Here is a 14,238-nt window from a genome sequence, read left to right on the forward strand (position 1 = left end):
GAATCCAGGAGAGAAGGTAATGCCAACGGAGCATCAACCTCAGCGAACAGTGTCTTATAAAAGCTGAGCGTCAGGCTCTGACACATGGCTTCCTTTCCTTGCCAACACATTTTGGGTTGTGGCTAAACAACTTCTTTATCTCAAAGGTCACTTTTTCCAGGAGAAAGAAGGGTTTCAGGGCAGCCCGTTGCCTCTAGGTCAGTCTAGGCTCCTCGTGTCTAGTCCCTGCTGACCGGCATCCCAGAGGAGGGGTGTTACCCCCGTGGATGAACGCGGGTCACAGAGCACGCGGGCTCCACTTGATTCTGATGACACGTGCGCGTGCTTTTATCTGCTAAGTCGTTCTCTGATCTGTGCCGCTCACGTGTTACCAAAGCCAAATTAGTTCTGCCCATGGTTTCTGGCCCCAGCTACCGGTGACACTGTTACATCAGCTTTGCAAATTCCTCATATTTCAGGTGCCCAGAGCACATGCACACTTGCACACAGAGAATCACGACGTGCGCGCCCTTCCTAAGCACCCGCCTCTGCCGAATTCCAATACCGTTCACCCCCCGGGGCCTTCAGCTAGTCCATCATTTTGCTCAAGTATCATGAACAAGGTTTTGTGCTCGGTGCCATGAGGGGCTAACAAGATTTGAAAAGCACACTTTCTGCTTCCGGAGAGAAAGAGAAGTATGCAAATAACACAGCATAAGGCACTTTTCCCAGTTATGGAAGGGATGGGCAAAGCAGAGCTGCCGGAGTGTCGGAGGAGGGAGAGCCCACTCCCACAAGCAGGAAGCCGGGGAGACCCCCGGGGGAGCAGGCAGATTTCCGCAGGTGAGCTGGGGTACGGAGGGGAGCACCACAAGGAAAGATGCTGAGCAACGTCGGCCAAATGACCTGTAAAATGTTGGTTTGTTTGTGTTAAGTAGGCTCCATACCCAGCGTGGAGCCTGACACAGGGCTCGAACTCATGACCCTGCGATCAAGACACAAGCTGAAATCAAGAGTCGGACATTCAACCCACTGAGCCACCCAGGCATCCCAGCCTATCAAGTTTTTTATATTCAACAGTCTTAACATAAGTATTTTAAAACTAGAAGTATATCATTTTACTTTAGGAAAAAACTTAAGAGCACTTACTTTCAGTTGGAAATTTCTTGGCTCGCTCCTCAAAGAACCATTCTCCAGTTTTTATTTTCACATTTCTGAAAAACAAGCAGAAAGGAAGCCTCAGACAGAGATGTGGACGGTGCTGTGTTTGGCTCATAAGAGGTAGGTAGATAGTATCACACAAAATTAGTCTAGCAAGGGTCCTCAGAGTTCAAATTTCTGGCCCCAACCCCTACTTTACAGATCTCCGATAGAGATTAAGTGATCTGTTAGCAGCAAAGCTGGGAGTCTCTGCTTGGGTCTCTTTTATCCTCTTTGTAACATATAGATGCAATGTATACATACTAACATATGGGTGTGACCAATCCATATTAAGTACTTCATGTTTTCCTAATAAATATACATGGGGAAACAGAATTGCCATCAAAATGATCAATTTATTATGTTTACAATGGTCAACAACGGCATGAAGGATAATTAACAAAAAAATCCAAAACTGTCCATTTGGCCAGGAGGGAGATCATCCCTAAAATAGGTTAAGGTTAGTTTGTGTCAACCGCGATGTTTCCCAAAAGCTGACAAAGTAGCCGTGAAGTTTCCTGGACAGACCTGAAGTCTGGAACACGGGATCCATGCACGGGGTGGAGACCCAGGACGTGGGTCCGAGCAGACCATCTACGAACCGGCCTTTTGTTGGCCACCGCTCTGCTGGCAGTTGCTGGGGTTGCTCTTCAGCCCTGCATCTCCTCCAGTCTCAGTCACAGGAGGAACGGGGCCCTTCGTATGCTCTCTGTTTGCAATCAAAGTCTGCAAATGCCTTGTGCCCTTGACCCTTCCCAAATTCCTGGAGAAGCCACCCAACATCAAAAAAACCTTAGAAACATAGAATTGTTAACATCTCTTTAGGATGTAAAAAAAAAATCAACACACAGATACTACAAGTTTTTCACACCCTTAAAATAATGTGCCACAAAACTTGCCAATTCCTGGATTATGAAAGTTGAAGAAAAATTAGAACGTCAACTTACGAATTCTCGTCTATAAAATACTGAAATAAGTTCTCCATTAGGTTCTTTTAGGCTACATATGAACTCAAATGGATTTTTCTTAACTAATGCTTACAACTGTTCTAAATGTAGTCATTTCACAAATATATGTCAAACCACATGTTTTTAAAATACCCTCTTCCTCTACGGAGTTCTAATAATTATTGGAAGGCAATAACCAGCTTCCTCCACTTTATCTCGTGAGCAACTGTCATGTTCTCCAATTACTAAGTAAATCATGATTCCCAATGCTTAGTGACTAGAATAAGGGAAAAATACACAGGCCTTTTATAAATTGTGATAACAGAATTTTGATCATCAGTCACTGCCATTCAGAGCCAAAATATATAGAATGTTCAACTGTGGTATGTCCTGGGGTGGGGGGGAAACAGGGAAAAGTCGGCACTTTAAATACAAACATTTAATCTACTAAACCGACACGAAACACTGGGCACTCAGCTCCTCGGAAGTTCCCTCCGCAGGCAAGGAGGGCATCAAACACCAGGCAAAGTCTGGAGAGATAAATGGGGCAGCTGGGGAATTCATGCTCTTCGAAGGACCATACCTGCCAACCGTTTATGCCTGTGGGCAACTCTTCCATCCTTACCAGCAGGATGAAGTCTAACCATCAGATGAAGAGAGTCGAGGAGCAAAATCAAATGTGGAAGCAGGAGACCTCCATCTACTAAATGAACTCGACTTCCTGGTGATGGTGACCGTTTCAGCCAGTCTAGCCTGGCATGCTGCACAGCCTATAACCCTTGGGACCAAAAGCACCCATGTCCAGGGCAGGACGGGGATGGCGCCGGCTTCGGACGGGAAGGAGGTCAGAGCTGAGAATTCAGCAGTGAATCAAACCACACCCCCCGACAGTCAGCGGAGACTAGCCGAGCCAAGCCAGACGCCGCGCACGGATCCACAATCACGAAAGGAAAGCTCAGTGGAGGGAAGGGGAGGGTGGAGACACCTGAGTCAACCACTGTCCTTCTCCAGCCCTGATTTCAGAACCTCTGCAGTGAATTAAAATATCTGTCCCCTGGCGCTGGGTCCTGTAACTGCATATCCCAGTTGACGACGTGTGAAGCTCAAGCAGGAGCTTTTCTGGCACCAGAGCTCTGGACACAGACTTCGTGTGTCTCAGGCCCACCTCTGATTAAAGAATAGAAGGATAAAAACACCACTGTCCTAAACCATGTGTCAAAATGCATGTTTTTTGCATTGGAGGCTCTGTTTCCTTTGAGAATAGATTTGAGCTGGATCTCCCAATCCTTGCAGAATCAGCCATTTGTAAGCAATGGTCCCCTAATATCCTTCCTAAAGGTGCCTGTCCACACCAACCCCGAGATACAGAAAGGGGGACCATCTGTTGCTCTTATCGACGAAGGCGAGCAGACTTTGCAGTGGCCGCACCTGCTCGTCTCTGTCCTTGTTAAGGCCAACGCAGGGTAGCTTGACTCACAGCAACCAGAGGACACATATTGTTATTTCTTCCCAGGTGATTAATCAGAATCTGGCTATGAAAGCTTCTTGAAACATTTTCTGAGCTCAGCAATAGGCTAATGCTTTTACATTCTTCAGAACCGAGACTTGCTTCTTTAAAACTTGTTCAATCAGGGGCACCTGGGTAGCTCAGTCGGTTAAGTGTTTGCCTTCAGCTCTGGTCATGACCTTAGGGTCCTGGGATTGAGCCCGCAGTCCTGCTCTCTGCTCAGTAGGGAGTCTGCTGCTCATTCTCCCTTTGCCCTTCCTACTCGTGCTTGCCTCTCAAATGAGTAAATTTAAAAAACCTTTAAAAAACATTTTCAATCAATTGACAAATACATCTTGGAAAGCAAAAGCCTAGGGTTTGTGGAGACAACAGAAGCTCCGGAATCAGGAGAGCTGAATCTGGCATCTGACCTTGCCAGTTGACTCTGTGCTAGGATCGCTCCCATAAATGCCAAGCCCGTGGCGCAGAGCCAGCTCTAACTACACTCCTGGAGGTCCTAGCATCCATTCTCATAGCCTTGAACTCTGCTCATGCTGTCCTTTCAGCAGCAAACAAGAAGTAACTGTTGAAAAGCACTTTGCAAATCCCAGCATTCAAATGTTGAATGATACAATGAAAGGATGACTGGAACAGAAAGAGCCTTTGACCTGTTACCCTCAGAGCAAGCAGTGAGCCAAACAGCCTGCTGGAATGCAGTTTTACTTTGCATCGAAATCACTTGCATCTGCGGATGGACAGTTAACAGTAACACACGCCACCTAACAGCTAACCATAAACATGCCTTATGTCTTCAAAAAGTCAACATGATGTCCCTAGAGTTGCTTAATGTATTTTCCACCATTTCAAGGGACAAGAGGTGGAAAACTGGTCTGCAGAGATGGGATTCTGGAAATGCCTCCGGAGGTGCCTCTCCCTGGGTAGATCTGCTCTCCAGCTGATGTCCTGACAGGAAGCCTCAGGAGGCCCCTGAGGGCCCATCAAATGAACAAGCTGACAAAAGTCCAAATGAAGAAGCTGAATATTATAAAACTGAGACCCACCTAACGGCTTTGTGCTAGCCTATCCACGTGTTGGGTATTTCCCAGCTTGAGGAATCTGAGGAGAGCCTACGGTGGAATTTTCTCAGTGTATTTTTACTTCAAATAATCTCACATCTAAGATGGTTTTTGGTTACAAAGCAGAACAGTGATGTTTTTTCCTGCCAGCTCAATTGATCTGCTTTCAACGTTTTTACAGGAAAAAAAAGACTGACCATAGTGATTAAATCCTAGGTAACTAGGGGAGGACTCAGAAAATCAAGATGAAGAAGTGATCGCATCGAGCTGCTGCCACCCCTTCTTGCAAAATGGTTGTAGCTCTCCCTCAGCTGACCTCAGAGAGAAGACAGGTGCCCCCTGTGTCATACTCAGGGCTGAATTCACAGCGCCAAACCTGACTGGGGCACATGGCAGGGGCCAGAGAATCCGTGTGGGTTGGTAAATGAATAAAAAGCCCCAGCCTTGTGGGGAGCCACTGAGAACTGTAGGGAGAGGCTGGGATCCTGCTGGGCTGTGCACTGAGATCTAACGTGTGTGGGTCCCTCTAAGCACGTGGGGTGGGGGTCACAGACTCAGGCACCAGGTAGAGACTATAAAAGAGGGAAGCAAGCTGCGTGAAGACAATAGGGAGGGGTGGGGACTGTGGTGAGTTGGAGAACCCGCAGTCCATTTTAAGGCATTGAAATGATAAATATTAGACTTCAGGCCAAAGACACATGGGCTGTCAGCAGGCTGTTGGTCACGCGTTTGTGACTCTTGGTTTGTTACATCAGATTGACAAAAGTGAGAAAAATTGCTGCACTTGAGGCCTCGACAAAGAATCGGATTAGAGACTGCACATTGCCCTGTTCTCCCTGGAGATCTAAGAAGGGCCCCCCCACCGCCATAGGGGCCACAGGAAGGGTGAGAAACAAGGAGTCCGTGCTTGTTGGCAATTCCTCAGCCCAAAGAGACAACCGAGAGCCTCTGACAAAATGCCGAAGACATCTCGGGACACGCAGCACTCGTTGAAATGGGGAACGTTTCAGAAAGTACTTTGTCCTCAAAAGCCACCTGAGACCCATGTCTAAGACAAGGAGAAAGAAAGACAGAAGGAGAAACCAGGCTGACATGAAGAGACATCAGACTAGAACAAAGACAAATCTGGCAAAAAAAAAAAAAATAGAACAGTCTGCCAGGAAGCAGGAACAGAACGGAGAGGCCGGAAAGCTGAAGGAGTGAGCTGACCCAGCAGACGCACTTTTCTGGAACGTGAACAGAAAAGTAAAAGACATCAGATGTTGGAGGACAGAGAACAAAGGTAACCTCCGCATTAAAAGTTACCCTCTAAGAAGCAAGGGCAAGTGGCATAAAAGATGGTTAGGGGACTCACAGCTGACTGACAAAAATGTTACCAAGTCAAAAACCAAGCAAATCTTCACCTTGCACCCATTAGGGGGGCTACTAGCAAAAATGAAGCAAAACAAAACAACCTGAAAAGAACAAGTATTGACAAGAACGTAAGGGAAATGGTCGCTGTGTGCGCTGCTGGTGGGATCATTAAATGGTGCACTACTATGGGAAACAGGATGAAAAAATTAAACATCTCAGTAGCATACAAGCCAGCAATTCCACTTCTGGGTCTATCTCCAAAAGAACGGAACGTAGGGTCTCTTCTCTTAGAGATGTTTGCACAGCCATGTTCACAACAGCACCATTCACAATAGCCAAAGGGTAGAATTCATCCAAGTGTCCATCAAGGAACCAACAGACAAACAAAATGTGACAAAGACACGTGACAGAATAAACACCTTGAACACACGGCCTTAAAAAGTGAGGGAACTTGCGGTAACCTATGACGTTCTGCTCAGTGAAATGAGCCGGTCATAGAAAGACAAAGACTATATGATTCTTCTGATCTGAGCAGCTAGAATCTGCAAATTCTGAGAAACAGAACATAGAATGCTGGTTCCCAGCGGGAGGAAGAAATTGTTGTTTAACGGGTATAAAGTTTCAGTTTTGCGAGATGGAAAAGTTCCGGAGATGGACGGTGGCGAGGGCTGCTTGAAGATGTGGACAGGCTTGCCTCTAAACTGTAGGGTGAAAAAGAGCTAAGATAGTAAATTTTCTGTTATATGTATTTTATCACAATTAAAGTTTGTAAAAAATTTTTAAGATTTGCTATTTGAGAGAGAGAGAGAGTGCACAGGGGAGAGAGGCAGAGGGAGAGAGAAAGTCTCAAGCAGACTCCACGCTCAGCATGGAGACCCACGTGGAGCCAGATCCCATGACCCTGAGGTCATGACCCAAGCCTTTAGAGAAGCCAGACGTTTAAACAAGTGCACCACCCAGGCACCCCTAAGTATGTATGTGTGTGTATATATATATATGTATATACACACACACACACACACACATATGTATATGTGTGTATATATATATATATATATATATATATATTTTAGACAAGCAAATCCAGGGGATGGGGGCTCAAAGGAACTTCATTCCTTAAAACCAACATAGAAGAGCTCACAGCCAGACATGGATGAGAAACCGTTTTTAATTAAAAGGCTACGGGGGAAGAAAAGCCAATATTTGTAACACATAAAAACCAGATGATCACTAAAAGAAATAAAAATAAAAATAGCTTCAGATGTGTCTGTCATATTAAATTCCAAAAGACAATGAGAACACGTTTCCTGAACTTTGAGATGAAAAGGTTGGGACCTAAGATTTTACTCAAGAGTGAAGGCTATGGAGGAAAACCTTAAATTTTTAATGACTCAGATCTTATGCTACCCATATGCTCTTCTGGGGCAAAAAAGTCCTTCAAGAGGCACTTCAGTTAACTGAAAAATGAATCAAAATAAAGAACTTGCAAATTGGGAAATCATCATCTCAAAAGATGGGCAATGAGCGCTCAGATGTGTTAAACCTTAGAGTTGGTTTAATAATTGTAAACTATAATCGTAAAACTATGCAGGTGACACAAGTAATCACTGAGGGAGATGTTATAGGACATAAAAGTAATAATTATATAACAATATAAATATTTCAAGATGATGAAATGAGTAACATTTGTAAACATTTCCGTCTCTATGAATTTCTGACTCTACTCTGGGTACATCATGTAAGTAGAACCATACATTTTTCCTTCTGCCTTATTTCACTTAACATAGTGTTTGTGAAGTTCATCCCTGTTTGCGCAGGTATTAAATCACATTCTCTGTCGTGGCTGAATGACATTGCACAGCACGTATATATCACATTCTGTTTACCAACTCATCACTTAACGGACAAAGGGTTGTCCTGTGACTTTGTGAATAAGGCTGAGGTGAACACTGGTTTATTGTGTGAGTGTTCGAAAGCTACAAGGTTTTGTCATAAACCAATATGAAGAAGAGCCTTGACGGCAACGGTCATCGAAACATCCAACTCTTGGTTTTGGTTCGGGTCATGATCTCAGGGTCCTGGGACCCAGCCCTGAGTCGGGCTCCGTGCTCAGCATCTCATCTCAGCATCTCATCTCAGCATCTGCTCGAGATGCTCTCTCCCTCTCCCTCTGCCCCTCCCACTTGAGCTCTCTCTCTCTCAAATAAATAAATAAATCTTAAAAAAAAAAAAAAAGACCTTAATATCTTCATTTTGTTATTTCAGGTGGCAAAAGGCCAGGGAGGAAGCAGGGCCTGCCAAGCTCACCGAGTCACTGAAGGGGCCCCTGGCTCCAGGCCACTCACCCCCTCGGGGCCTCACAGCTCCTCACATCACTGTGGCCTCCCGGCCAAACCGGGCTTCCCTGACTACTCAGACTCAGAGAGGAAAACCAGGCCGCTGGCTGCGGGGAGAGGATGAGCTGCCCTTGAAAGGGGCCCGAAGCAGGATCACGTGTGAACAGCGCTTAGCCGGCAGCGAGCGCCCAGCCCACCCCGGGCCGCCTCCATCCTGGCTGCTGCCTCTCAAAGGTTGATGAGAAAGAAATGACCTGTCTTCCCACCCAGGCAGAATGGTCCCTGGGGGTGCCCAAGGCCAGGCAGAGCCCCCCTCCTCCTGACAGGGCGGCCGCTGGCCTGCTGTGTCCAGACGGGCCCGCCAGCAGCCCCAACCCACTTACCCGGATTGGTTCCCAGCTGGGAAACCATTTACACAGGCTACCAGGCCAGTGGTACATCATAATTCTATATTATATGTATTAATAAAAAATATATATATATATACACTAATATACTAGTATAGTATATGAGTTCTTAGGATCTGTTGGCATTTTAAAACTTATTTATTTTTTAATTTTAAGTAGGCTCCAGGCCCAACATGGGGCTTGAGCTCACGACCCTGAGATGGAAAATCGTGTGTCATCCGGGCTGAGCCAGCCAGCTGCCCTAGGGTCTATCGACATTTATGAGAAGATTCACACTTTAAATACATTTCCTAAATCAAACTGAAAATTAACCCAGATGGGTTTAACATGTCAGACTGTATGGTGTGTAGGATGTTATGTGCGTCCTTCCTCCTTTCCCAAGCATTAGGCAACACAAATCTACCACCTCTAGATTATGGAGCCTTAAACACAAAGTGACCATTTCAGAGGTGGCAAAACCTGTGCTTGGAGGATTCTGTTCAAAGTAACAGTTTCACTGCCTTGTTAGGAGGTTTTTACAGTTTCAAAAAGGGAAGGAATAGCTGATTTCTTATCTGATGACTTCATTTCTGTAGTTACAAAAGCACTGTCCGTATGGGTAGCAATTATGTAGTAGAATTAGGCAGACACATTTCTTTCCTTTTAAAGAAGCACCTTCGTTAATTTCTTAAAAGAATCATCAAGTGTAAGTTTGAATCTTGGAAAGTTATCACAAAATCGAATCCCATCATCACCAAAGCATCCCAAAGACAGAAGGCATTTCAGAGGAGTATAACATACTGAGGTCAGCTTTCACATTAGCTAGAAATCCATGGGCAACTTTCTTTGATAAGAAAGTCTGTTCTTAACTATCTGCATTAATGGAACAGTGCAGGAGATGAATCATCAAAAACCACTCAAGCCACATGACTTCCCTCTGGCGTTGGGATGCACTTTGGTCTGCTCTACGGACATGGGCATGGCATTGTGGACATTCCTATGAAAACATGACTTCAAAGGAACTACAAGCCTGTCCGGGATCCCTCCATCTGCCAGGACCCTTAGCTCTAGCTCAGAGTGTTAACCAAGGCAGCACCTCTCTACTGTGCTGGCCTTCCCCTCGTGCTGGCCTTCCCCTCAGGGCGAAAAGTTTCCACTGAGCTGAGTGTGGAGACAACTTCAAGTCTGAACAAGAGCGTTAATGATGCGGAAGGCTTTCTAACCTCAAAGAAAGGTTTTAGAAGCAAGGCCTGTGTGACTAATCAAGTACAGATCACGGAAGAAATTTCAGCTTCAAAAAAAGGAATGATACTCAAATTATTGTGAAAGCATTCCCTTTAGTAAGTACAAAATAAACTTCTCAAAAATAAACTTTTCCCAAAACTGTCCTAGACACTTCTACTTTTTTACTCTCTGTTTTAGTAGCACAAGGGCTTCCAAGAATACTAAATGGTCATTACTCCCATCTGGGCCCAAGGATTAAAAAGAACATCATGATCCTACGTACAGTGATCATCTACCACATTCCTACAGAAACGCTGTACATGTACCTCGTGAAACAGCCAAGCTAGACTGTGAGGACCAAAACAGATGCCATCTCCAAGTCAGAACGAAGAAGACAAAAACCTTATCTTAAAGAACAAGAGGTTTTTCCCTTGTAAAGTTGGTTTTAGTGGCTAATCTCTTGAAAATGTGCACCTGTATGACAATGTCACATATTTACTCAATATATTCAACTTGTGTATACTTTTTCTTGTGAAACTCAGGACCATAATTTCTATCAGCGATGTTAAAAATCAGATTAGAAAAAAAATCAGGTTTTGAAATAGAAGAGAGGCGGCAAAGACATGTCACTTTAACCTCGGCACCAAGCTCACATCCTTCCTCACCGGCCCCGCTATACCATACCCAGCATTCAGTTCCTTTTCAATATTTCGTAGAGTTACACCTTTTACTCACTTGAAGAGCAGAAGCATTTACAATAAAGACTGTAAATTATTCCATTCCCATACATTTGACTTGGTGGATATGAAGTGAGGATTCAGTATTTTATCAAACAAAACATGGTATTAGGGAAATGCTGGGAGCATCAGTCTGAAATTTCAAAGATTATATTTTCCAAACTCTGGGATGTCTTGCTCTAAGCAGGAAACACAACTGCTGTAAAACTTATCTTGACATGTCACTTGATTGTCAATAAAAATTATTTCACACAATGCAAAAGAGAGAGTACATCATTCTGTAATGATATCTTTACATCTAAATCCTAACCTAAAGTGTATTTGAGCAACAACCAAAATATTCCCTTTAATAAATTCCAAAAATCTCATTTTAACCCTTCCTACTTTGCAGCAATAATTCAAATCCCAACCGGAGAACTAAGTATGTGGTAATGAATGCCAAGGTCTGTATATCTATGTGTAACTGGGCACTCTTAAGTTTCTCTCCATGAGCCTCCGGCAGAGTAGATCAGAGACATGTAAGCAGTCCAAGAAAGTATCCTGGGATCAACCGTACTGCCTCCCACCATTTAAAATGTCTGTTCTAATTATTATAAATAGCAAACATTCCTGATGCAACAGAGAGAAAGGACATCCCAACGAGTATCTGAGACTGAAGAATGAACCATTGCGGGGCGCCTGGGTGGCTCAGTGGGTTAAGCCTCTGCCTTCGGCTCAGGTCATGGTCTCAGGGTCCTGGGATCGAGCCCTGCATTGGGCTCTCTGCTCAGCAGGGAGCCTGCTTCCCTTCCTCTCTCTCTCTGCCTGCTTCTCTGCCTACTTGTGATCTCTGTCTGTCAAGTAAATAAAATCTTTAAAAAAAAAAAAAAGAATGAACCATTGCTTATGGTCACGGCCAGTTACAAAGCAAGAGGAAAAGATCACAGTTTGAAAGACAAACGTCTTGAACACCTATAATTCCTCAGCCATCTGCTTCCGGGAGAATGAACAGGTCCTTTCTAGACACATGAAGTTGGATGCTACTACACAGTCAATGATTTTGAAGGGAAAAAAATATCAATGTGAACCGAAGTCATGCAGTTCAATCTTATTTTTCAAAACGAAGCAAACAAGCAAATATGAAGCTTAGTCTCCCTGACATTTCAACGTGCTTGTTACTTCATCCCATGTCATTGTGGGAATTGTCAGTACATGGTGGGGGTTGGGGGGAGGACCACTGAACCAAGAAGCAAGGATGCATTTACATCTCTTCCTCTTCTTTCCTTCTCCCAAATCACCCTCTTTTGATGGCTCCTGCTGAGGACAACACATGTTCCCACATGACTAGAGCAACTTTCACAAACTTTGTTCTTCCAAGTCCTTCTCAACATGTCTTTGCTTCCTGAGGTCTTTCTGCTGCTTCTCTTTTGTTCTCAATTTCGTTTTGCCTTCAGCCTTATCACTTCATGCCCAGTTCACTGCCAAGATGTTCCTGCAGATCACTGGCTGTCACCATCCCTGGGCCCTGGCCCCGCCCTGCAGAACACTGGTGCACTGTGATATGGCTTCCTCTTGGAAAAGCATCTATGCTCACACCCCATTTCCCGTGGCCCAAGATTCAAGGTCTTCTGAGTGGCTTTCCTCCCTGCAGGCAGGGGAGGGCAGAGATCTAGAAGGGATGGGATTCAGGAGATCAGGGTTCTAGTCTAACTGACTTCCTGGCCTCAGGCTAACTACTTTCTGTCTCTTAGCCTCTTGTTTCACCTATAAAATTAGGATAATAATCCTCGTTGCCCTGTTTCAAGATTTAAATGAAACGTGCAAGATAAAAAAAACTTTTGCACAGCAGAGAAATAGTCAACAAAACTAAAAGGCAATGGAATGGAATGGGAGAAGATATTTACAAGTGACATTTCAGATAAAAAGCTGGCATCCAAGATCTATAAATAACTTACCAAACTCAACACCCAAAAAAACAAATGATCCAGTCAAGAAATGGGCATAAGACATGAACAGACACTTCTCCAAAGAAGACATAGGAATGGCTATCAGACACATGAAAAAATGTTCATCATCACTAGCCATCAGGGAGATTCAAATCAAAACCACAGTAAGATACCACCTTACACCAGTTAGAATGGCAAAAATTAACAAGACAGGAAACAACAAATGTTGGCGAGGATGTGGAGAGAGGGAACCCTCTCACACTGTTGGTGGTAATACAAGCTGGTGCAGCCACTCTGGGAAACTGTGGAAATTCCTCAAGAAGTTGAAAATAGAGCAACCCTATGACCCAATAATCACGCCACTGGGTATTCACCCCAAAAATACAGGCATAGTAAAATGAAGGGGCACTGGTACCACAACGTTCATAGCAGCAATGACCACAATAACCAAACTGTGGAAAGAGCAAAGATGTCCTTCAACAGATGAATGGATAAGAAGATGTGGTCCATATACACAATGGAATATGACTCAGCCATCAGAAAGGATGACTGCCCCATATGTTGTCTAAAAGAGACCCATTTTGAACCTAAAGATACACCCAGACTGAAAGTGAAGGGATGGAGAAGCATCTTTCATGCCAATGGGCGTCAAAAGAAGGCTGGGGTAGCGATTCTCATATCAGATAAATTAGATTTTAAACTAAAGACTGTAGTCAGAGATACAGAAGGACACTACATAATTCTTAAAGGGACTATCCACCAAGATGATCTAACAATTGTAAATATCTATGCCCCCAATAGGGGAGCAGCCAATTACATAAGAAAACTGTTAATCAAGATAAAGAGTCATATTGATATGAATACATTAATAGTAGGAGATCTTAAAATGCCTCTCTCAGAAATAGATCATCGAAGCAGAAAATTAATAAAGAAACAAGAGCATTGAATGACACGTTGGACCAGATGGACCTCATAGATATATACAGAACATTCCACCCTAAAACAACAGAATACTCATTCTTCTCAAGTGCACATGGAAGCTTCTCAAGAATAGACCACATACTGGGTCACAAATCAGGACTCAACCAATACCAAAAGACTGAGATTATTCCCTGCATATTCTCAGATCACAATGTTTTGAAACTGGAGCTCAATCACAAGGAAAAGTTCAGAAGTAACTCAAACACCTGGAAGCTAAAGACCACCTTGCTTAAGAATGCTTGGATCAACCAGGAGATCAAAGAAGAACTTAAACAATTCATGGAAACCAATGAGAATGAAGACACTTCAGTCCAAAACCTATGGGATATAGCAAAGGTGGTCCTAAGGGGGAAATACATAGCTATCCAAGCCTCCCTCAAAAAAATTGAAAAATCCAGAACACAGCAGCTGTCTCTACACCTTAAAGAACTGGAGAATCAACAACAAATCAAACCAACTCCACACATAAGAAGGGAAATAATCAAGATTAGAGCTGAGATCAATGAGGTAGAAACCAGAGATACAGTAGAACGTATCAATGAAACTAGAAGCTGGTTTTTTGAAAGAATCAATAAGATCGATAAACCATTGGCCACACTAATCCAAAA

General features: G+C 43.9%; 1 protein-coding gene across 4 annotated transcripts in view; it reads right to left on the reverse strand.

The window, feature by feature from the left end:
• Window positions 1-14,238, reverse strand: part of LOC111158716 (synaptotagmin like 3) — a 73,746-nt gene that overhangs the window by 47,577 nt on the left and 11,931 nt on the right. For all 4 annotated transcript variants that reach the window (XM_022520941.1, XM_022520939.1, XM_022520940.1 and 1 more), the window contains exon 3: window positions 1,129-1,193. In XM_022520941.1, coding sequence (XP_022376649.1) covers window positions 1,129-1,193 — 65 coding nt within the window. The remainder of the gene's footprint in view (window positions 1-1,128; window positions 1,194-14,238) is intronic.

Source organism: Enhydra lutris, unplaced genomic scaffold, assembly GCF_002288905.1.
Source record: "Enhydra lutris kenyoni isolate GAN:26980312 unplaced genomic scaffold, ASM228890v2 scaffoldscaffold62, whole genome shotgun sequence".
Taxonomy (NCBI): Eukaryota; Metazoa; Chordata; class Mammalia; order Carnivora; family Mustelidae; genus Enhydra; species Enhydra lutris.